This window comes from Anser cygnoides, chromosome 27 (genome assembly GCF_040182565.1).
Source record: "Anser cygnoides isolate HZ-2024a breed goose chromosome 27, Taihu_goose_T2T_genome, whole genome shotgun sequence".
Taxonomy (NCBI): Eukaryota; Metazoa; Chordata; class Aves; order Anseriformes; family Anatidae; genus Anser; species Anser cygnoides.
Window position 1 is genome coordinate 1,650,305 of NC_089899.1, and position 23,339 is coordinate 1,673,643.

At 48.6% G+C, this 23,339-nt stretch overlaps 1 protein-coding gene and 1 pseudogene across 2 annotated transcripts in view; both read left to right on the plus strand.

Annotated features, from left to right (window-relative positions):
• The first annotated feature begins 743 nt into the window (after positions 1-743).
• Positions 744-23,339, plus strand: part of HOMER3 (homer scaffold protein 3) — a 30,121-nt gene continuing 7,525 nt past the window's right edge. The window contains exons 1-6 of one of the 2 annotated variants that reach the window (XM_013199696.3): positions 744-901; positions 1,371-1,486; positions 1,905-2,071; positions 18,747-18,903; positions 19,815-19,946; positions 20,373-20,480. In XM_013199696.3, the coding sequence (XP_013055150.2) occupies positions 886-901; positions 1,371-1,486; positions 1,905-2,071; positions 18,747-18,903; positions 19,815-19,946; positions 20,373-20,480 (696 nt within the window). In that variant the 5' untranslated portion in view covers positions 744-885. Of the gene's footprint in view, positions 902-1,370; positions 1,487-1,904; positions 2,072-7,349; positions 7,893-18,746; positions 18,904-19,814; positions 19,947-20,372; positions 20,481-23,339 lie in introns of those variants that run through there. The other variant, XM_013199698.3, reaches the window with a different exon arrangement.
• On the plus strand, positions 2,672-5,146 carry LOC136787017 (semaphorin-4E-like; annotated as a pseudogene).

Below are 23,339 nucleotides of genomic sequence, written 5' to 3' on the forward strand. Positions count from 1 at the left end.
CGCAAGAGTATCTGATTGAAATTAGTTTAATAAAATATAAATTCTTTTTTCATAGTAAGCTTGATTTGTATACATATATTACTTTATAATACATACAGAAACTGGCGAATTGTTGTAGAGAAGAAAGCAGTCGTAGCTATGATTTTTCTTAGGCACTTAAAGTAGCTGACTGCTGCAAAATGTTCCCACTGGTTCTTAGTCTTTGTAAAAGCGTACTTAGGTACCCTGCTGAAAATCCGAAACAGCTCAGCTTGCAAATGAGAATCGCAAACCCAGTGCAAAGCTAATAAATAAAGGCATTGTTTGCTGGTAATAACTTGGGCTTGCCATCAGAGTACGTTATAGTTCTGATTAGTATAGCAAGTAATAGTTACAAAATCTTATAAAAGGGGCACAGTTAACCATGTCTTATAAAAATGAAGGTAACCAATATTATATTAACTGACGCTTTCTCATTCTATCATAGGCAGTTTCTTGGAAAAGCTACCTTACAGTTATGCTCCGCAGGAAATGTGGAGTTATTAACCAGGTTGTAGACTGTGAGGAAAATAATGATTTTTGTCTTTCAAAGATTAGTCGAAATAACTAAATGCTTAGACGGAAATTCAGTATTTTTTTCTATACCCTTCTGAAATGTAACAGCAATTGTAATCATGTTTTTTTATTTTTTTGTTTCTAGTGCATTGATAATTTTGTCTAGAGTATAGGATATAATACTTCTTCTGACTTGCCTGACAAAGCCTTGCAGTTTGTTAGAGATCACCCTCTAATGGATAATTCTGTAAATCCAATTGGTAATAGGTCTGTGCACTGAAGAGAAATTCAAATTATACCAGGATCGTAGTAGACAGAGTCACTGGCCTAGATAAACAAACATACGATGTTATGTTTCTAGGAACAGGTAAGTGTTTTTATTTTAGCAGATGATACTATTCATTTTTATGTATTTTGTAGCAGAATTTTTCTGGAGACTTCAAAAAAGTAAAAGTATTCATTAGCTCTGTTTGAAGTTTTGCATTCAGAAGCTGTCTTGCTAGTTTAATATTTTCATACCAGTTAGATTAAATGTTTTTGGCTTGTTGGACATTAAAAGGCTCTCTTTAGAAATTTTCCATATCAAAGGAGTCTTCACATAATGATATTTGCAAATTCAGGGATTGTTTGAGGTCTTTTTTCCTGGAAAAAAAAAAAAGTCATTGCTTCTCCCATACTGAAATAAAAAATAAACAGTGCTTTGAAGAATTTCAGAAATTCCTTATGCCCAGGAATGCCTTCTAAATCTCCATCTAATTTCAACATGAATTATCAGGCTACAGTGTTATGCAATGTTAAACAAGTTTATCTTTAAAAATACATTTCTTTTTATGTAGATGACGGATATTTGCATGAAGCTTTCAGTTGTGATGGAGAAATGTTCATTGTGGAAGAGCTACAGCTGTTTCTGTCCCCTGAGACTGTGCGATTTCTCCAGCTGTCTTCTAAAAAGGTAGAACTTCTGTCCCTGCATATGGAAAGTGACTGCTGTAATAGCTTGCCTCAGGCCTTGCTCTTCTGCGTTGTTCTGACTTTTAAATAGCCTGTAAATGCTTCATAATTCTACTTCTATCATATATTCATTAATATCAGAAGCACAGTACATCTTCTTATCTGTAGAATTTTGTGTGTGTCAAAAAATAACTGAAACAAGCCTTTATGATCATTAAAAAAAGTAGGGAAGGAACTCTGACATTTTACATGTTACGCAAAGCTGTTTTTTTTCTCATTTATATTACCATTTATTCTTACAAGCTTTTTAGTTAATGATTTTTTTAATAAATACCACAAATATTATAATTCATGTTAGAAAATAGGAGCTTAAGATCTCACTGCCATTGTAAAACAAGAACTCCTTCCTATGTTTCTAGGGAATGCTCTGTGTAGGATCCCTATCTCAAGTGGTCCAGCTGCCAGTTCCTGTATGCCACCGATACAAGTACTGCTTGGGTTGCATCTTGGCAAGAGATCCTTACTGCGCATGGTCTGAGTCTTCAAATGAAGGTGTTCTTCTGGCAAATCAAACTGGTGATACTGAGTAAGTAAAGAGCTGTTGTTTCAGCTGCACACCTGATGTCAGATTGCTTTATAAGTGCACTCTTGCTGTCTGCAACACAGATCTAGGACGATTCCTACAAATGGCATCTTACAAGCTGGAAGACTGTTTGTTTGTTTGTTTGTTTGTTTGTCTGTTTGGTTTTTATTTTTGCTTTCCCCCAGGAATTTAATTCAAAGCGTCAAATACGGGGATGCTTCCAGCTGCCTTAGTGTAGGTATGTGAGCATTTGTTTTAAGAAAGAATATTTTAACATGATGCAATCAAAATATCAAAACGTTTTCAGTTTGTGGTCACTGGAATTCTTACATTATAGAAAACCACAGAATTAAAATCATGCTGATTATTACTTTTGAACTGAGAAAGATGAGAAAAGCACACTGAACTGGTACCACCTAATCCTCTCAAACCCCAACAAACTCAGAATACTTTAGTTCAGGCTGAAACTCTTACTCATAAGGGAAGCATAAATGTGACCCATTTGGAGCTACTGGTTCCCCTGTTAGTAAAGGGATTTCTTTGTCTTTACTCCTTACATATTCATTATCTGTTTTCAGACCGGTGGATTCAATTTGATATTTATTTGAATATGTATCTGGCTTTGTAAGTTCAACTAAATCTTCAGTGTTCGTACTTAAAAACATTGTCTTCATAATTTCAGAAGATAATGTGAGAAAATTTGTCTTTCCCCTTGAAAACAATATTCATCTTAAATGTGTTCCTCTGTCGAATCTGGCAAGAGTAGTGTGAAAGTTTAATGGGAGCAGACTTCAGGAGAAGGACTCTAAACACCTCCTCTATGATGGAGGAATAGCAAAATTTAACGTGACAGTGGATGAGGCTGGATTCTGTGATTGTCTCTCAGTAGAGAAATCCAAAGGGAAGGAATTCCTTATCACTGTGGCCCACTATGCCCTTTACGTCCATCAAAATACAGAGAAGGCAACAAATAAGTACAATGAAGCAGGAGCTGAGGGTTTTAAGTCTTCAGTACCAGCTTCTTTACTGAAAGAGGCAACAAAAACAGAAAGCTGTGGACAGCCAAAAAGAGAAACTTGTTTTAAAGCTCCTGGGGGTTGGTATTGCACTTCTTTTCTTTTTCTTATTCATCTGGAATTTCTACAAGGGTCATTTACCTCTGCCTTGGACGATCAGAGAAACCAGTTCAGAAACCACCGATGCAGATTGTTTGGGAAGTCCAGCATTGGCTACAGAGGGATCAGGCAGCAAAAAGAAGAGTTCAGCCACACAAATGGACACGTCTTTTGTTAATGAATAAATGCTTGTGAGCTTTTCTTAAGGAGTGCAGCCCCAATGCACGGCACAGTGCAGGTTTTACGGAGACCTTGCGGCTCACAGAAATGTTTGGTTAAGATGATGTTTCCTGTTAAGGACTGTGGAATGTAAATTTGGGTAGGAGTCAGAAGCTCGGAGTTGGAGATGACAAGCTGCGTTGTGTATTACACAGATGTGTTACCACGTAGTGCTTTTAAAGGCAAAATTCCTTGTTGGGGTACCTTTTTGACACATTAAAACCACAAGAATAAATTTCTTTCAAAAATTGACGCTGATCTACTTTTTTGTAATGTTGGAGTTGCCCAATTACATAAATTAATACTTCAGAAGCTAATAATACTTAGCATTTAGTGCTTTTCACCTTCAGACTTTGTGTTTAATCTACGAATAGCAACTAATTAAGTCTCCCGATGCCCCAAGAGGTTGCTACTACCCTCATTTTTCATGAGGTTAAATTACTTGTCACTGACCATGGTATTCGTGTCAGATGTAATGCTTTGTTAGAAGTTCCTGAGTCATCTTCCTGTATTTTTTCTTTCTCTATTTTCCTCTCTTTTCCCTTTATTTAACCTTTCAAAAGGCTTTCCATACATTTATTTTTCTAATGTGTTTTTAGTGACCTTTATGATGCATCTTTCCCTGTCCGAAAATGCCATGAGCTGACTTATGTACTGCATCATTGTTCTGGATTTATTTCTGAGGTTTGGTCAAAACTCAGACACTGTAGCTCCTTTTATTAAAGGCCATTGAAAGTTGAGCGTTTTTTCTGAGACACTTTTTTTTTTTTTCGTTTTCTAATAAATGTTCTCTTATGTTTTCTGGTTTGAAAAATAACATGGGTTCTCTATTACTGAAATCCCTGAACAAAGGCTATGCTGCCTCACTCTGTCTCATGCCAGACATGCATAAAGTACAAGGCTGATTCTCTTCTAGACTTACCTCATTTTTTCCACTTCTGACATAGCTATAGAAGAAGTCTGCTTGGAAATGGATTCCTCTGCGTTGAAGTCAGCACCAAACACATAGCAAGGCACCTGCTTTCAGGCTCCTTTTTTTTTTCTGGAGGCCTTCTTTCTCCCTGGATCAAATTATCAACAGGTTCTTGTGTATTATTATGTGCAAATACCATAGAACCAAGGTGAGGCGAGCTGTTGAACTTGCAAGGAGCAGATTCACAAATTCCTGCACCTGTCTTTTATGCTGGTACTTGCCTATATGCCAGTGCTTGCACTTTCTGTGGACAGATGTCAAGGTGGAAACTGTGTCAGCCTTTCTAGTAAGGTGAAGCCTTAGTCACAAAGTGTGGACAAGAGGACCGCACGAAATGGACATCCGAAAATTAGGAGACTGGATATCTGGTGGCAAACTGTTATGCCACGAACAGTCAGGCTGCGTTTCAGTGACTGTCAGTGCAGTGCAGAAACCAGATCTGAGGTGCACATCTTGTCTCGTAGTTTGAAAGGGAGCCTACTTCCTTACAGGGTTCCTTTACCTATATTCCTAATCCCTCTATGCAAAGGGCTGTATGGAGATTAATGATGCAGACTGGGTGGTGATATGTAATAATCTAGGAAGTGATCGAAATTTCCATTCTTATCTTTGGGGACACTTAACTCGCTTCCCTCAGTGGAAGGAAGTGCAGATGGAACGCAAAACCCTATTTCAGAAAATCCTCACAAGGCTACCAGCATTTGGTTTTAGTTCAATTCCTGCTGATCTAATTACCCTAATTTAAATGTGTAAAATAATTAGCTTCGAAGAGTTGTAGATAAGTTTCAGTTAACAGGTCGATATGAAAGATACTGTGCCCTACTTTCGGTAGTGTCTTCGGTGCAGTTTTAGTTCTTTTGTCATTGGTTCCCATGTTGCAGGTAGGAAGGACAGAGAATATGGGGCGAGAGGATTGCTGGCGCTCAGCGCTGCGACAGAGCCGAGGAAGTCCTGGGGCTGCTGGCGCCGTTGCCAGCTGAGAACAACCACCCGCCGCTGCTCCAACTTGCATCCTGCAACGACTCTTCTGAGTGTGCACCAATCCGCTGTGAAAACACATTCCTCCCCCACAGCTCCTGACACCGGGTCAGCTTTCTTGGTTCCAAAAATCTTTTGTGCTGGTAGCTGCTGCCATCACTTCAAGCGGAGTATTACCTTGGTGTTCTCGGAACGTGCCTGTCTGACGTCACGCTTAAAATTATGGGCAGCAAACAAACCATAGCCTCAAACATGGGCAACAGTGCGGACACTGGAGATGAGGAATTCCAGCTCAGTAAACCTCCCTTTTAAGTGCCTTACAGAAATGGATGAAAAAAGGAGAAAAGCTGAAAGCAGAGTATGAGGTGGTGGTGGTATCACTAGTGATTACACTGTTGGTGTTGGACTCTGATATTAATATTGCTGAGTTCTGAATGCTACTCCTACCTTTTATTGTAAAACTACCAGTACAGAGCTTACTATTTTGGTGCAAATTCTGAAGTTATTAATGCACAGAGAAATTAATGTGCAGATCTGCCTGGGATTAACAAAATCTCTCTTGGGAAGACTTCCCATTAAAGTGTCCTGATAAGTAAAGGGGATGGGGATCATTCAGCAGCAACATAACTCAGCAGCACCGAGTCTGCTCGTGGGAGGCTTCGTTAGAGGAGTGCAATATTTTAAGGTGAAGTGAGCATTTTCGGGAGATGAATGAGGAGTTTTGGTGTTCAATCAGGATTTGAGTGTACTGGCGGAGGTGTCTGGGAGGAAATGCCAAAGCCACACTTCGGGTTCATTACTCGATGTCTCTATGAGAAGCTTGCACAGTGATGCCTGCTCTAACAACCTGTGAAACTGCATGTATGCTCACACACTCGTCCACAGCTCCTGAGCCGCTGACATAACGTGCTTAAAGCTCGGGATAACTGCAGGCCGTGGAATTGGTTCACGCTGCCCAGTCCAGTCGATAGCGGTCAGTTTTGATTTTTGTCACAACCGAGTGACAAAATACGTAGTGTTCACAACCAGGCCCCCGTCGTGTCCTTCTCATGCGTGGAGACACCAGGGCGGGTGCGCTTCGGTGGGTGCGCTTTGGGCTTTGCCCACGGAACACAACGTGGGCAGCGGGCAGGGCAGCTGCTGCGTGCCAAATCCCTACCGTTGGATTTACGGCTGAAAAGGAGCAGACAGGAGAAAAATCCGTTCCTGGGCTGGTCTCCTGTCACCTTCGGGAGGCCAGGTCACCGGTGCACCTCTACGCTGGTGATGAAGAAGGCAGCTCTTCCCCAGCCTGACCTGTTCAGCTTCTGCTGCCAGCCCTAGAGCTCGTTATACCTGTGCCAGCTCAACTGAAAAGTGCTCTCGTATAATTTTTCTTTCTACCAGGAAGTTTGTTATGGCTGCGATCAAGTCACACCGTACCCTTTCCTTTGATGAACAGATGAAGCACTTTTATCCCTTCAAGACAGGGCACGCTTTGTTCTCTCCCGGGGCTCTGCTGGGAGCCCCCTTGGGTCGTGCAGCATCCCGGGGGTGTGGGGCACCTGGGCAGAGGGGCCCGGAGGGAGCAGGGGAACCTCTCTGCTGCTGCTCAGCACCTGGGGGCCGTTACATCCAAGGTCAGGATCAGCTCCTAGGGCCGCAGGAGCACGCTAGGAGCGGCTGGGTGCTGATGGCCTCCCTTCTTCCCAAGGCGTTTCGCCACGCCGTAAAAACACATTCACGCCTTATGTTAATTTACCACTTGCACAAACGCCTTCGCAAGAGACCGAGCAACAAAGAGCGGCCTGTTTCTGACGGAATACGGCTAGCCAAAGATAAAAAGAACACTTTTTTTTTTTTTTTTATTATTTTGTTTTAAAATCCCAGCGCGGGGCCGGAGCCAGGCGGGGCGGCGCAGGTTGCTGCCCGCGGCCGGCAGGTGGTGCCGCCGAGCCGGCCCCGGGAATAAAGTCGGGAGAGAAGGGAGCGGGGAAATGTGACCGAGACGGGGCAGTTGGCACGGGGAGGAAGCGGATAGGAGAGAGCAGGGGGGGGGGAAAAAAAAAAAAAAGAGAGAGAGGGAGAACAAAGAAATCGCTCCGCAGGAGGACGGGCGGCAGAGCTGGCCGGGAAACTTGCAGGGCTGCGGGAGCGGAGGCGAGCAGGCGGCTTTGTCTGAAAGGGCGAAGGCACCTCCTAAGCCTGCCGCTCCCCTCCCGTGCTGAAGGGAAGGAGGGCTCCTGGGAGCCAGAAGGGAGGGGAAGGCGCCGGGGGCTGCGAGCCCGAGTCCCCCCCTGCTGCTGGGGGGGGGCCGGGGGGTGCGGGCAGCCCCTGCCCCCGCTGCCCCGCGCGGCCGGGGATCGCCGGGCGTTTGGAGCCGAGAGCAAACCCAGCGGCTTTCGAAGTGAGATTCCGGAGGAAATTTAAAGAGCATCCGGATCCGGAGAAAGGCAGAGAAAGAAAGAGGAAGGGAGAAATCAATCCGACGGCGGAGAGGACCCGAGGCAGCCGAGGGAAGGACGGGCGAGAGAGAAGCTGACGCCCGGGCAGAGATGGGGTGAGCCTGGCACTTTATTATTCTCGAATCGCTTTTCTTATTGACGGCAGCTGAGCTATTTTTAAGGTAACTGCGAAAGAAAGGAAGGTTTTCAATTGCATTTTTTTTTTTTCCCGTATTGCAAGCTTTAAAGTTTAGACTCGCCTTTTGTTTTAGGGGTCACAAAGCAGGTAATTGCACGGCTCTGCAACTTCTGAAATCAAGTCGCGTGTAAGGGAAGCCTCTCGTGATCCACGCGTTGTGTGAGACCCAAACGGGGAGACTCGCTGGGAGGACTGGAGCTGGGCTGTGCTCCCAAACTTTTCCAGAAGTTGGAAGTTGGAGGTTTTGTTTGGCTGTTGTGACTTTGGCACTCGGTAAAATGGATTCTGCTTGCATTTCTAAATGAATAAATAGCTGGTTGAAATTCCCTGCTGCTTTAGTTTATGATCCTCCTCAGATTTTCCAAGAATGAAATAATGCTGCGTGGATGTGGCAGTGAATTTTGGCATGGAAATAGGGGCTTAGCCTGGTATTTAATTTATGCCCTATTTATAAGTCTCAATCGTGTAAGTTTAAGGACCTGACGTGTTGTTGTGAGTTTCTTGTGCAATAACTCTTTGTGGCTGTGGATCTGTAGGAAACGTCTGATCAACCCCCTCCAAATGTGTGGGTTTGACATTACAAGGCAAATAAATAAAATTCTTTGAGGCTTGTGTTTTCCTCTTGCTGACTTTCCTCTTGGACTGTCTAGATAAATGATTGAGCATTCAAACACATGTTCAAGAGGCAGGAAAGGCAGAGACAAAGAATCAAAAGTGACAGCAGTGTGAACGTGGCACAGATCCTTTGAAGTTGGCAGAGTCTGTGCTGATCCAGGATAAAGCAGAAAGCGTCCCTATTTTCCTGTCACTTCTCCAGTGATCCACAGAGTTACTGTAAAACTTCTAGAGCTGCCAGGAAGGGTGTAGCAAGCAGAGGGTTTGGGACGAGCTGGTTTATTTCCCGGGGCCGTGGGATAAATCCTTCTTGGATCGACCACGGTTAACACCCAGCAGTTATGTGATTTTCTTTAGAGGGCCACGGGCTCCCGTGGAAGAAACATTGAGATGGTGTCATCATCTCAGCCTGCCTGGATTTCACTCTGTAATTGTAGCGGTGTAGTAGCAAAACCATTGTTAAGCCAGAGATGACATTTCTACCCAAAATTCCTTATTTCCACTTAACTCCTGAGTTAAAGTGTCTTCTTGCTCGCGCGTTGATCACATGGGGTTATTAAGTAGCTTTCAGCAGCATTTAGATTCCTCTCCATACAAAAGAAATTAAAAGCACACCACCTTTACATGATGTTCTGGCAGTAGACTTTTATTATTCATGAAGCAGGGATTCTGGTCTTCATTCCTCCATATTAGGTTTATTTTATTTTGTAACATGTTCTGCTTTTCACGGACAGGCTGTCCCTGCACTCTTTTGTACCCACCGCCCTGCAGGTATTAATGTTTAGCATTTCCTCTCTGAGGAGGATTGTTGTCAATAACGCTTGATCCTGAGGGAAGTGAACTTAGTCAGGTCCTAGCTGAGTCTTCAGTGGACGCTTTATTTCTCTGACGCTGCTAAGCGCATTGTCAAATGCAACTTCTAGTTTGATCGGGGTAGAGTTTACCCACTTGTCACGTTTTTCAACCAAAGAATTCAGCCGCTCTTGTCCGTACAGCCATCCCAGTCACCTCTGCTGAGCAGGCAGTCTGAGCGGGCCTCGTCGAAGGGGCTGCTGCTGCTCCTGGAGCTCTGGCAAGGACAGGTCGAAAATAGCAGCAGACCTCAGTGAGTCCTACGAGCGAAGGCAGGCGTATGTGCCTGGAAGTGTGAGGGGTCCTGCAGCTCGTAATGAAGATGCAGAGGCAGAATTTGTGTCGGAGGCGTGGAGCACTTTGAATTGCATACGTATCTCCACGTCTCTGGTTCTAATTATTACCAGACATGCTTTTTTCAGGAACGTGTAAAGAATTATTTAGCTGCCCTCTGGCTCTGCTCTTTTCTAACTATAATTATTGTACAGACTTCCAGCAACGGTGTGAGTGTGTCAAAAGAAAGAGCTGTTGAAGCTCAGTAGCAGAAGCAACAGTTGTCCTGGGAGGGTGAATGTGCAGATTGTGTTGGAGACACCCAGTAGTAGAGTACTCAGCAGCTGAGGTGCTCTAGAGATTGAGACTGGTTTCCAAAAGGGGTGGGAAAAAATCCTTGTTCTGGGAAAAAAAAAAAAAAAGGAAAAAAAAAAGTTGTGTCTTTTACATGCCCTTGATCCCCTTTCTCTGTGCCTGACCTTGCGTGCTTGCCACTCTTCCCCACGCTAATCCCGACAGGAGCATATTCAGCTGGGATTCCTTTGCTGCCCTTTATCTGCAGGCAGGCCAGGAGGCAGCTGCTTTTCATTCCTGTGCTAAACCCTGCCGGGTAAGCTCTTGGGAGTGGGGGGAGGCCGAAGGGAAAGCGGCCCGCAGCCAGCTCCCGCTGCTGGAGCTGCGCTGCTCAGCCTTCCCCGTGCGGCTGGCGAGGAGAAGCCTGGCCTCTCCCACCTGGACGCTCGCAGCATTGTGCCCAGGGTGACGTGATGCAGCACGCATCGAAAGCAAAGCTGCAGCTGAGGGGGCTTGAAAACCTCCCTGGCTGTTAGAACAAAGGGCTGCAGGCCAGTCTTCCCCAACTTTGTTCCTAAAGCAGTGGGGTTTTGCAGTTCAGTATCTAAAAACCGGTGTCCTGGGGTCAGCGCCCCGATCCCAGGCAGGCAGGATCCAAGCACGCCCTCCGCACCCCTTTGTAGGGAGCTGTGGTTGCCGTGGGCTCTGGAGGGAGCTGCACCCAGCAGAGGGGAAGGGTTGGACTTGCAGAAGGAATGCAGTGGGAAAGAGACGGGGTTTGCTTCTGCAGCCCCGTTAACCCCCACTTCTTCCCCAGACAGCGCTGACACGCAGTCAGCAGTTCTTCAGGCTGCTGAGGGAAGATAAAAGGAAACAAAGACAGCAGCCGAGGAGGAGGAGGAGACCGGTTCTCACGTCCCCTCTGCGTTCCAGTTCTGCCTTTTTGAAACACTGGGCTCTGAAACGCGTTTTCTCTCAACCCACTGCCAACCAACCCCCTCCTTGGAATTATCCGGGGCCGTGCCGCGCTGCAGGGTTTCTCTCGCACGAGCTGGTGAGCAGACAGAAGGAAGAGCCCCGGCCCTGACGCGGCCAGCGCGGCCTCCCAGCTGACTCAGCGTGGCGGCGGGCTGAGCGCCAGCGCTGAGCCACATTTCTTTCGTGCTCGCATGCTCACGTACCCCTCTCTGCTCTGCCCTGCGGACGCCCGTCCAGGAAACCAGACCTTGCCGAGGGGAAAGGGCTTTGGGAAAGACGGCAGCGAGAATCGCAGAGTTCCCCCCACGGCAGCTGGGAAGTTCTGGTCTGCTGCTGTGGCTGGCAGAGGGCCTTTATCAGAAAACTGCCTGTTTTGGGGGGCTTCGAGCCCAGCCACGGGGCGCAGTGTGAAAATACATTCCTAGGTCTCTGCTCTCGAAGGTATCCTGCTCTTGGCAGCAGGAGTAGCACACCCCAAAGCCCTTCCCTACCCTTGTGGCTGAGCGCTGTTGTGCCCACGGGTCGCAGAAACAAATGATTCTGCTGATCTGGTGCTTTGTGATTCCTCAGCTGGCGTTTATGATTAGTTTTTTGGATGAAGGGGGACAACAGACTGCTTAGATGCACAGCAAGGTATTTAAAATGATCCCCCCCCAGCATCTAATGCCAAGAGTCGCACATGAACTTCCCAGAGGTGCCCTTGACCGAACCCCATCCAGGAACCGCAAGGCAAATGCAGTTTGTGAGGATGGAGCTCAGCACATTCCAGCTGCTGCCTTAAGTGCCTAAATCCCTTATTCCTCAACCTTGGAAATCTGCGATATTTGTGTCCCTGGAGTGCTTCAAACTTGGACTCTCCCACCAAATCCCTCTCTTAGAAAGCTATAGGTTACATTTGTGTCTAGGATTCAATCCTGCCCCCTTGTCACATGCCTTGCTTTAGAACTGAAGACAGGACTGAAACATCAGGATCCGTTTGGGGAACGGTGACCCTAAAAGCTTCCCCCTCCCAAGCGCACACAACAAGGTTTCTTTCTGGTCATGCAGCAATGGGGCAAGTGAGCAGGAGGTAATAAGTAATTCAGCTAACAAAATAGGCATGTTTCAGGTGGGTAGACAGGTTTGTGAGGCTACAATTACTGAGGACGAGAAATAAAAGGATCTCAGTAGGAAAAATCTTCCAGATCGCACAGGAAAAAAAAAAAAGAAAAACAAGGACAAAGCATGAGCCAAATGCAGTGGTGCATTCAAAAGAAACCCCTCCCCACACCCTGTGTGGAAGCTACTGAGCAAAGACATTGCTGGATGCCATAAAAGATCTAAACCGGTGTTTAAAGAAAAAAAAATAAAAAGGAAAAAAGGTTTCTTCCTCTCGCCCTTTTCCTTTCAAAGAAGTCTGGCAGGAGGGCTGCGGTTAGCAGCTGCCCTTAGGTTCGGGAACCTGCTGATGAGAGCGAGCGTGTAACTGTCAAATAGGATTTTCCTGAAGAGGTGGTGTTTGCCTTGGAAATACCCCAAGAAAGTAAAAGCAACAAAACGTTGCTTCTCCGAGGAGGTGAGGAACCCACCAGGCTGCTGAAGTCGGGGATGTGGCGAAGAGAAGGGGGCATGCGGTGAAACACACGGAGCTGCCACGGCGCTGTTGAAACTCAGGCGTGGAGATAAACGGTTTGGTGAGCAGCTCTTTCAGAGGCTGGCTGTCCCTTCTTCCGACCTGGGCTATTCCTTAAATCGGGAGATGTTTCCTCGTGGGATCTTACACCTTTATCTCGGGGCTGGAGGTTGCAGTGGGGATCGTGCCCCGTTTCCAGCCCAGTCTGTGTCTCCTGTGGCTTAAGCACAAAATCTCTTCACCATTTTACTTCTCTTGTGCTGCTAGACTCATCTGCTGGCTTGAGAGGATGTCTCTGGTGAGGATTAGAGGGCTCCGCGAAATCCTCCCCTTCAAGACATCCCTGGCAAAGGGACTCACGGTGGGTTGAACCCTATGTGGAAGACAGGCTGTGGGGCAGGGCTGGCCCTGCTGCGGCTCGGACATCGTTGTGCTGCGGCGTGGTGGGCCTGGTGGGCGTGATGCCTGCGGATATCCTGATCCCGGTGGTCCCACACGCTGCAGGTGCTTCAGGGGACGGCGCTGGTGCCAGTCCCTGGTGCTGCCGTCCCCTTTGGAGAGGCCTCTCCTGGCGGTGGCTCATCTCCCGTTCTATTGCAAGGGAGATTCTCCAGCGTGCTCCGTCTGCAGGAGCCCTGGATTATTCCAGAAGCTCCTGTTTAGGACCAGGCTTGCAGGCCTGCGAAAAGCCGGCATCCAGGCAGGACACTCGAGGACAGCCCATAAATCCGGTGCCATATGTGTTCAGATTACACGGAATCGGAGAGGCAGCTCTGGTTTTAATCTCCCCCACTCTTTGGCACCTCTTTTGCCCGCTGTTCCCCCGCCAGGTAAGGCATGGCAGTAGTGCAAGGGAGTGAACCGATGCCACCTGTACCTCCTTGGCATCGGGCAGTGCTTGCAGGGCGTTCTCCCAGGGTCTTGGCAGCGCCTCGACGCGTCCCAACCTGGCGAGTTCCCTCGCTCGGAGGCAGTGAACTCAGTCCCTCCGGCCCACTCGCTCCTCACCACCCCGCTGACCCCATAAATTAAGAGGACAAATAATGATTTGCTCTCATAGCAATGGTGGAATAAGCAGCTTTTCATTAAGAAATCAATTTGGATACCGTAGCGATGAGGATAATACAAGAACCAAGGCAGAAATGAGACCAGTGAGCAGTTTTGCGTGTCAGCCTAATGACCAGAGGCAGACTCCAGCCAGTGAGCAGATCAGCAACGATTGATCCAAACCCTCTCTTTGTGCATCCTCCCCAAACACCAGTGACCTTCTTCCAGCAGCTCTCCTGAAGGAGAATCAGCAAGAGGAGGCAGCGTCCCGGAGCCAGGAGCTTTGCCGTTGGAAGGAACGCGTAAGGAATAGATGGATTAGTTAGGTTGTGTCTCCATTTTTGTTTTTAGCTGTTTGGTTTAGCCTGTTGGCTGGGAGCCTGCTGCTGGAGTGCTGGGGGACCTCTCACTTGGGGAAAATTTACTTCTAAGCTATCTGCGGGGTGTGGGACTCTTAGATTTTACCCTTCCCCCAGGGCTGGGTACAAATGCAGGCAGAGTGGAGACCTGGATCCTTTCCAGTTGCCATCAGACACTTGCTGATCATGTCTGCGTCTCGGCCAGATCTTTGTCCTTTCCCTCATTTGATTCGTTTTTTCTTAATCATCTCTGAAGGACAGCCCTGGGGGATGTGAGTGGTTTTATTTACACATGCCCTTTCCACTGGTATGTCTGCATTGTTACAGGGACTCCCAGCTGGGAGCACGAAAAAAAGAGTCAGCATTTGAGGATGCGTGGCGTATCGAGCATATACTCTTAAAACACAGGGGAAAGAGGGCTGTAGAGGGAGAGAGAACATGACAGTTTGAATCCTGTGCACTTTCAAGACTATTTTTAAATGCTCTGTAGTGTTTTTGGAAACAGGAGGTCAGCAGCTTGGCCAGAAGCAAGCTGACAGACGGGTGCTCCTCATACATTACTCTGCCCATGCATCTCAGATCTGTCTTTCAGCACCTGCGCTTTTCCTGCTCTGAACTTCCTCCAGTGCCACTCGGTCTTGCCTGCGTCCCCACCTTGCTAATCCACTCAGCCGTGCTGAGCTGTGTCAGACCCTGCCGTGGTTCTGTGCTGCTGAGGAACATAGAAAGGGTGAGGCGGAGCCATTGCACCTCATTTGCACCTTGTTAGAGACGTGCCCTGAGATTTGCAAACGTCACGGGCTCTGCCGTCAGGACCTCCCTGGAGCTCACATCCCGTATTCTCACATCAGCAGAGTCTCAGTTGCTTGGTTTTCTTCTCTCTCGGTTTGCACTGCTGCCTACTCACTCTGTCTTTCTTGCACTCCACCGCTTAGACCCTAGGAGAGCTTTTGTTTTGTAGTGTTTGCTCTAACCTTGTCAGACGAGTATGTGAGCAGTGAAAGGAAGGTTTCCGTGCCAGCCAGCATCCTCGGCGATAAATTCTTGTACTAGCTAGATACATTTTGTGTCATTTTACTGGATTTAAAAAAACCACCTTTCTCAGGCAGTTGGGAGAAGGCAGTGAGGGGCTGCCCTCATGGGGCAATCTTCAGCCTCCGTTATTAGGGGTGTGCAAGGTGGCAGCAACTATTCCCGTTTGCAGTGAGGAAAGGGGAGACATTGCAGAATCTTCTGAAATTCTTCTTGTTTCGCTTCCCTCAGAGGGAGACAGGTGCGGGAGATCCTTCCCTGGCTCCAAGCAGGCAGGTGAGGCTGCAGACGTGCCCTGCTGCTGTTGCTACCAGTTTGCTTTCCGCTGGAAGCGAAGCACATCTGGTGTAGCTGGCAGCAGGCCTGCTCACGGAGTGTGGGCGACTTTCGCGTTCCTAACTGGAAGGGAAAGACCTCTCGGAGACAGCGTGAAGCTTTGTTGCTCCAGGGAAGACCATAAGGCATGAACAAGCATACGAGGAGCGTCGAAGACAGCGGCGATTATGTAAGGACATGAAAAGCAGAGCACCCTTCCCCGCTGACACCAGCAGCAGTGCGTATTTCAACGTACCTGGGGCATCTCTTGGTGTACCTGAGACCAGGGGAAAAGACCTCGTGCCCAAGGGCTGTGAGCTGCGTGAGCAGGCAGCCAAGAGCCAAGCCAGCCTCATGCAAGTAGAAAAAGCGTAAGCAAAGCCCTGTGAAGATGGGCTGCTCTGTCTGATAGACCTTCCAGAGCTATTTATTTTCCTTTCCTGGTGCTCAGAAGGAAGGCGATGCTGGCTTTTTTGAGTACTGACACTGTGATTATGAGACAGCAGACAGCAGGGTGCCCCCTGTCCTGGAGTGACCAGGAGGAAGGCAGTGAGATTGCCAGGTATCGAAAGACTCAGAGGTAGACCACGCAGAGAGAATTTCTTATCGCTTTCTTACCCCTTCGCTCCCTTTCTCTTTTTGAGACCTCCGGTCTCGATGGTAGAGGCAGAGCAGGGCAGGGTGGGGACCCCTCCCTGCAGAGACTACTTTACAAAGCAAATGAGCAGGCAGCTGTCTGCATCTTGTTGGGGGACAGCACGGGGCAGCCACGGGGGATCCTCTCTGCTGGTGCCTGGGGTTGTGCCCGGCCCCGTGCTGCAGGCACTGGGTGAATTCCCGGGTGCTGCTGCAGCACCAGCCAGAGAAGGTTTATCCCCAGGAGTGCTGCAGAGAGCTCTGTCGGGGCGCGTGGCAGGGGCTGTCCCATGCACCGCTCGGTCCCAAACCTGCTGCGGTCAGCAGGAGACTTTCCGTTGAAGCTGGGCGCAGAGCTCACCGCTGAGGAGCGAGCACAGGAATAACTGCTGTGCGTGCGAGGGGTGATCTCTGAGGAGGGTTTTCCGTCACGGTGTCACTGCAGCCAGCGTCACGTGCGTGTGACTGGAAACGTTAGAGCCTTCCAGGCTCCTCTGTGGCCCTCTCCCAACAGCCGGCTCCTGCTGCCAAAGGGATTTGCTCCAGTTACACGGCTCACCCAATTATCTTCCATGACAGGGAAAGAAAACTTATTTAGTGATGAGAGATCATTACAAATTACAAGCTCTGCGAGCTTGGGACAAACGAACCCCTTAAGCGCTGCCTGGTTGAACGCTCTGTCTGTGCTCCGCGTGATAAATAACAGCTGAGTTTCTGCATCGCTAGGAAATGAATCACTCTGGAGGCAAAACCAAAAAGGAGCCTCAATCCAGCTAGGAGACCTGAAAAGGAGGCTGCTGGAGGAGAGACGTGCACTAACCCCCTTGGCCTGCAGTCTGTCTTACACTTGCTAACAAATGCCAACAGCTAGGTAACGTCCCTCCTTTGTTCTGTCTGACACTAGACCAGGACTTGGGTGTCAAGGTGCAGGGCCGTTGATTTTCCCTAACTCTGTGTCTCGTGTCTTGAAGGATAAGTCATGATCCGCGTAAAACACAGCTTCTGTTAGTGGAGCCCAGAGAATTTGAGTCTCATTTGAAAATCAGACTGTGGCTGAATAAAACCAGCCGGCGAGGATGCTCAGGAGGGGCTGGTTTAGGCCTTTACGCAGTCTGCTCCTGAGCAAGCGATCTGAGTCAGGACCGTAGCCTGGGGACAAGGCTGGAAACTGGGAGGTAGAAGGGAATATTTCATTTCCTTCCTAAGTTTTGGTGATGCCTATGGAAAACACCAGGTACAGTCATCTTCGTTCTGCTCACTGCAGCTGTGAGGACTTGGAGTGGGCTGGAAATAGAAATTTGTGGATTTCAGGGGCTCACATGTCGCACGATTGTGACTGTGCTTTGTTTGCAGCTGTTGTACCCAGGGAGGGGGTTATGGGATGTATCCAATCCCATCAGACTTCACGAGCTGTAAATAAGGAGTGTGGAAATGACCAGTGCCTTGGGTTTTAACCAAACTCAAATGGAGACCCCATCCGCTGGTGCACCTGGGCTGTTGTGTCACGGAAACGTTCCTTCCTGCCTCTTGAAATGCTCAAGTTACGTCCTGATGCGAGATTCAACTCCTCAGTTCGGCTTAGACACTACTGGTTACAAAATCCAGGCAGTGCTTGGTTCGGTGCTTTCACACAGCAGCTGCACATTGTGTGGTGAAGTGTTTCCTCTAATTCATTCTTAAGTGACTTGCTTTTAATCCTGCAGCGTGACCTCTTGCTGCAGGATGCGCTTCCCAAGCGTGAGTCGAGGGAGGAAGAGCTGTGCTGGGGGGGAAGGCACTGCTTGTGCTCACAACCCAAACCCACAAACCCATCCTCCATCCATCCATCCATTTCCCCAGAGCTCCAGCTCGGAAATATCCCGGGAAGTACACCCAGCCCAGCAGCCAGAGAATCGTATAGCTGGTGAAGTCACCACGAAATGTGCACGTAGGTACCAAGGGACAGTGAAAGAAAGCTTCGTATCAGGCTGAAATTAAGATATCCACTAAGTATTAGCATAATTTTGCCACGCCAGCTGCATTGTGTAGGACCAGCTGGTGTGTCCAAAACGTGAGATTGTGATGTCCTGTTTGTGCTCCTGCTCGCAAGCTGACTGCTGATCCTCGGGTGAATGCGTGTGTAAGACCTGCTAACCTCAGGGCTGTCCTGTTATTGCTGGTATGACGAGGCTGTGGTCTTTGGAAATGTGTGAAGGACAGCAGAGGAGAACAGAGAAGCTCTAGAAGAAGGTAGAAGCCTCTACCTGTATTTAACCACCCTTGGTGGCTTTGTTACCTTATCAAGAGTATTTCCATAGACCGAGGTCACTGCTGTGCTGGGAAAGCTGCTGTCGTCATGCTGCGTGGATGGTGGGCAAAAAGAACACACAAAAACCTTGGGCTTGTACTTTACAGGAGCATCATCAGTGGTCCACGGGCATTAGAGGAGTGCCAAGGGTGTGGGGTGCTTCTGGGGAGAGCACACAAAAGCCCGAAGATCTTTGAAAAGCAACTTACAGGAGTGCTGGGGAGCTTTGGTCATGACTCCCCTGATAAGGAGGGACACTAGATGATACCAGTGCAAGGCTGCTGTTTGAGAGATCCGGGTCCGTGGGAGCTGCAGTGCTCAGCACCTATGTCAGGGATCCCTGGAGTGGAGGCAAACAGCAGAAGTGCCCCTGGCACTGCGTAATGCAGCGTGGGTGCTAGGAAGTCAATCCACCTCCCCCATTGCTCAGCTTCCCCTCTGCCCTTACAGCTCTGTTCATCTCTGTTGCAGGGAGCAGCCAATCTTCAGCACCAGGGCCCATGTTTTCCAGATCGATCCCGCCACCAAACGGAACTGGATCCCCGCCAGCAAGCACGCTTTGACCGTCTCCTATTTCTACGATGCCACACGCAACGTGTACCGGATCATCAGCGTGGGGGGCACCAAGGTAGGGAGTGTCCGCTGAGGGCAGCGCACAGTTTGAAAGCAAGTTTGTTTCCAGCCCAAATCCGTTCTGCAGTTGATGTTCACTGTGTCAAGTTGGTCAGTTCTCGGCACGGGGCACTAGCATTCTCACTGCAAGGAATGGGAGATAAAACAGTCTCCATGCTGAAGTGTGTTTAGTGTTGGACAGTTGACTCTGTGCTGATGAAAAGTGTGCCGTGGGGTCTGATGTCCTCCTGCCTCCCCTCCTCTCTCCCTGCCCTCCCTACCTCTGAGCATGCAAAACGTGAGATTTTTCTGAGAGCCTTGATCCTGTGTCAAAGCTGACCCTGTAGATAGAACGCACAAAGACTGAGGGGCTCTCAGAGGCAGTCTGCTCAGTCACTACCTCAAGACAAGCTTAACTCTCCCTAAATTCTTCTTGACAGACATTTTTCTGACTTGCTCCTGAAGGCAGATATTCAGCAATCTTCCTAGGCAGTTTATTTTGTTGCTACACTAACCAATAGAGTCTTTCGTAATAGCTAGTCCTAAGTGCAGTTTAAGCTTTTTACTTTTTTTTTTCCTTACTTGCCATGAAAATGGAGAACATCAGAAAGTTGCTCAGTCCCCAGAGACACTCTGCCTCTTCTATTCCAGCATTGAAGGCCCAATGAAGCTTGTGGTACTTAAGCTTTTTTTCTTTTTCTTTTTTCCCTTTTTCTCCAGCAGACAAGAAGATTTACATTTGTTCATGTCACAAAGCTGGACTAGAAAGGTTTCTGGTCACCAGCACCCTGAATTGCTGTTTTAAACATTAAAAGCAGGGCTTCTACCCGCAGTCCCTACGGTGCATAGCCATTACAGCGTTCAATCTCACACCATCGTTCTGGGGCAGCAGCGTGGAGTCTGACTCACTTTTGCCTCTCTCCACAGGCAATCATCAACAGCACTATCACCCCCAACATGACCTTCACAAAGACGTCTCAGAAATTTGGACAATGGGCAGACAGCCGAGCCAACACGGTCTATGGACTGGGCTTTGCTTCGGAGCAGCACCTCTCCCAGGTAACGTGGCAGGTGCTGCCAGAGCCCTGATCCCAGTAGGGTGAATGTCCCTGAAACCCAGGAGAGGTCAGCCTCAGGAGAAAAGATTGTAGGGTCTTTAGATGTAGTGCTGTTCCCACTGTGCTAAAGTCTAATGCACGATGCAAGGAAGTGCTTTAAAGGAATATTTGCAGTGTCCTGAATGTCACAAAATGAATTTGGATTTAGGGCTCAATTTTTGTCATCTCTACTTAGCTAATCCCACAGTTGTGAGTGCTGTGGGTAGTGGCAGGTGGGGGCTATTCCCTCAATTTTATTATTAATCGAAGAGAAAGTAGAAAGTACGTTGAACGAAGTAGCAAAGGGAGGAGGAGTGACCCAAACATCGATTCTACTTTGTTCCGCATTTCAGTTCAGCAGCAGAGTGACTTTTCCGCTCCCCTCTAGTTTGCAGAGAAGTTCCAGGAAGTGAAAGAAGCAGCCCGTTTGGCAAGGGAGAAGTCCCAGGACAAAACAGAGCTGACCAATCCTGCCCTGAATATCACATCTCACCAGGTAATGCTCAGAACCAGGTGTGGGTAAAGCTTACTGCTGGGGAAAATGGTCCCTGTGCTGATCTCTGGTAACTTCTGTATGCTTCTATCCTTCATCCTTTTCTGCCCAAAGGCGTTCTCGACAGACACTGAGGTTGGAGATTCACATTTTGATGACATCTGTGGCCCTGAGGTCACTCTACTGAAGCACATGAAGTGGATTAAATAGTGCTTAAGTGGAGCTCCTGGGAGGGTTTACAGTCCTCCCTCTTTGACAGTTAAACTATCGTAACCATTTGATGTCTGGTAAAGCCATGCTGGAAGAGGTTTGGGGTATTTTGTTGGTGGTGGGTTTGATTTTGTTTTCTTTAGAACGGCTCTCCCAGGGCTGAGTGTGACGGTAACAGGCAAGCAGCATGCAGGAGTGTGTGTTGCCTGGCTGAAGATTGTAGGAAGGAAGATGCAAGGCATTTCCAGCTTTTTGTTTGTTTGTTTGTTTTTGGAGCTGCAGGGGGTTTTTTCTCACAAGCATTTCTGCAAGGTGGTGTTGTCCATGGGGGTCTGTGGAAAGACGGAGACTTCTTAGCACTGGTGACTGAGAAGTCCTCACTAGACTATTCCCATTTCTGTCCTATTTCCACTAGGGAAGAGAAGGAGCTGTGCTGTGAGAGCAGAACTCACTCTCCCCTACCTCAGGAACTCTCCACGAAGGTAGAGCTGCAGGCGTGACAGCCAGTCATTCAATTTTCTTTTCCCCAGGAGACCAAGCCAGAAAGCTTAAGCCCATCACGTATCATTCTCACACGTGTCACGCCTGCAATTGTTACCTGTCTCCCTGGATAACTAAATCAACTCCAACAGCGGTAGGGTGGAGAGGAGAGGATTAGTGGTGGAGAAGCCTTCCTGTCTTTTTCTCATGGTGCAGCAGTTCAGCGTTGATGGTGAAGTTCCTCTCCCAAATAGTGTGCTCCAGAGGTGGCTGTGTGTTTCCCCGAGCTCCTGGCAGTAGGAGAGGAGCTGTAGGATGGAGGACGCTGCGTTCTCTGGGTTGAGTACAGATGGAATGGCAGCAGAGGAGGAGGAGGGAGTGCGAACAGTACCTTGGCCTGCAGTGAAAAGAGAGGGAGGTGGAGGCGGTGGCTCTGTGGAGACTGGAAATGTTGTCCGGGGTGGAAAAATGGGGAAAATCTGCCTTGCTGATGGCTCCCACTAACTCAACCCCATCCTGATGGGTGGCAAATGAAGAAGGGAGCAGAACAAAGCATTCACAGCAGAACCAAACTTTTAGGTAAAGGACTCCCTGGTCAGTAATAATTGCCCAAGACAGAGATTCACAGCCAGCTGCAGCCTGGAGAGCTCTCCCGGCTGGGAGGCAGGCTGGGAGTGGAGAAACTCCCTGCTCTCCTGTTTGTACCAGGCAGAACGCATCAGGTATCACAACAGACACGTCCAGCACCCCTGTGCTGCTCTGGCAGCTTGCAACCGAAGGGATGAGGTGGTCGGAAAGTGTTAAACACGGGTCTGGTAGATGGGCTAAGGCTCAATTTGTTCTTTGTACTTGACTCAGCAGTGCTAAAACTGCCACAACTGAGCCCACGATCACTCTTCCCATCCTGCCCCTTCTCTCCACACGAGAGCTCACACACAAGGACGCAAGGCCCCTGCCTGCAGCCATCTGGCAGCCGGGATGCCGACACGGTGACACACGCAGTGTCCCCTGCCACGTGGGCACATGGACCTCGTCCTGCCTCTCCCAGCCCGTACACATCAGCCCTTCTGCTGCCGTCCCGCTGCTGATTTTCAGTCTCTGCATTAATAGAGCTTCAAACAGGAGCTTCACCCTTGAATAATTGATTGCGTTTCTGTTTGCGAGTGAGCAGAGAGCGGATCTGTCTGCTGAAATTAAATCAGAGCGCTCTGATTTTCTGCATCTGCACTAGTTTATTTAGGCTTCAGACTTCCAGAGCTGTGGAAATCCCAGGCCAGCAGCTCTCTGCTAGCCTCTAGTACCTAGCAAGGTGAGGCAGGGTTGAGTTTTGCAGGTCTCGCTTCTTGATCGCTCTCTGGAAGGTTTCTTGAAGCTGGTGTTCGATACATCCCGTGGCCCCGTCTGGCTCTATTTATAGATGTCAGATGACTCCAAAGGCAGGTGGCTGTCCTTACCCCAGGCATGTAAGGGCTACCTATCAGCTCCAGCAGGCTCACCAGCCACCTGGTCTCACAGCCCCCAACTTAGGATCCCAGAGGCTCATTGCTCAGGGAGTCTTTTTATAGCTCAGTTTGCCCCGTGTGAGCCAAGTTTCTTCCCTGCTGTGAGGGGAAACCATGAAGGGTCTTTTGTGGATATAAAGTTTGCTTTGATTTCTGCGTATTCATCTCTGCTCTGCTCTCAGTTCCCTCCAGCACGGGAGGGCGAATTGTCTCTGCTAGCCCTGATGTACGCAGGAATACAGAGCCGTGTCTTAACTCAAGGTACAGAAGCTGGAGTTGCAACTGAGCCCAGGTGGCATAGCAGGTCTGTGTGTAGAGTTGAAGTCTTTCCACTGCTCTGAGAAACGGCAAGAAAATCCTGGTAGGAATTCAGCAAAACCCTGGAAGAGCCGACTTGAGCAGCTTGGTGTGCCGGGCACAGCCGTGGGACTTGGGTTACAGGCTGCAACATCTCTGACATTTGTCAGGGGGAAGCTCGGGGCCAGAGAATTCAGTACCTCAAGCTGGGAAGGAGAAATAGCTGGTGTGTGCAAGCTGTGAGCCCACCTGCTCAGGGTGTCTGTGCACTGGGATCGCTGCCCCAGCATGGCATGGGGACAGGGAAAGGGAGGACGTAGCAGCAGAACAGGGCAGCTGCTGGAAGAGCTGAGCAGGACAGACACTAGCTTAC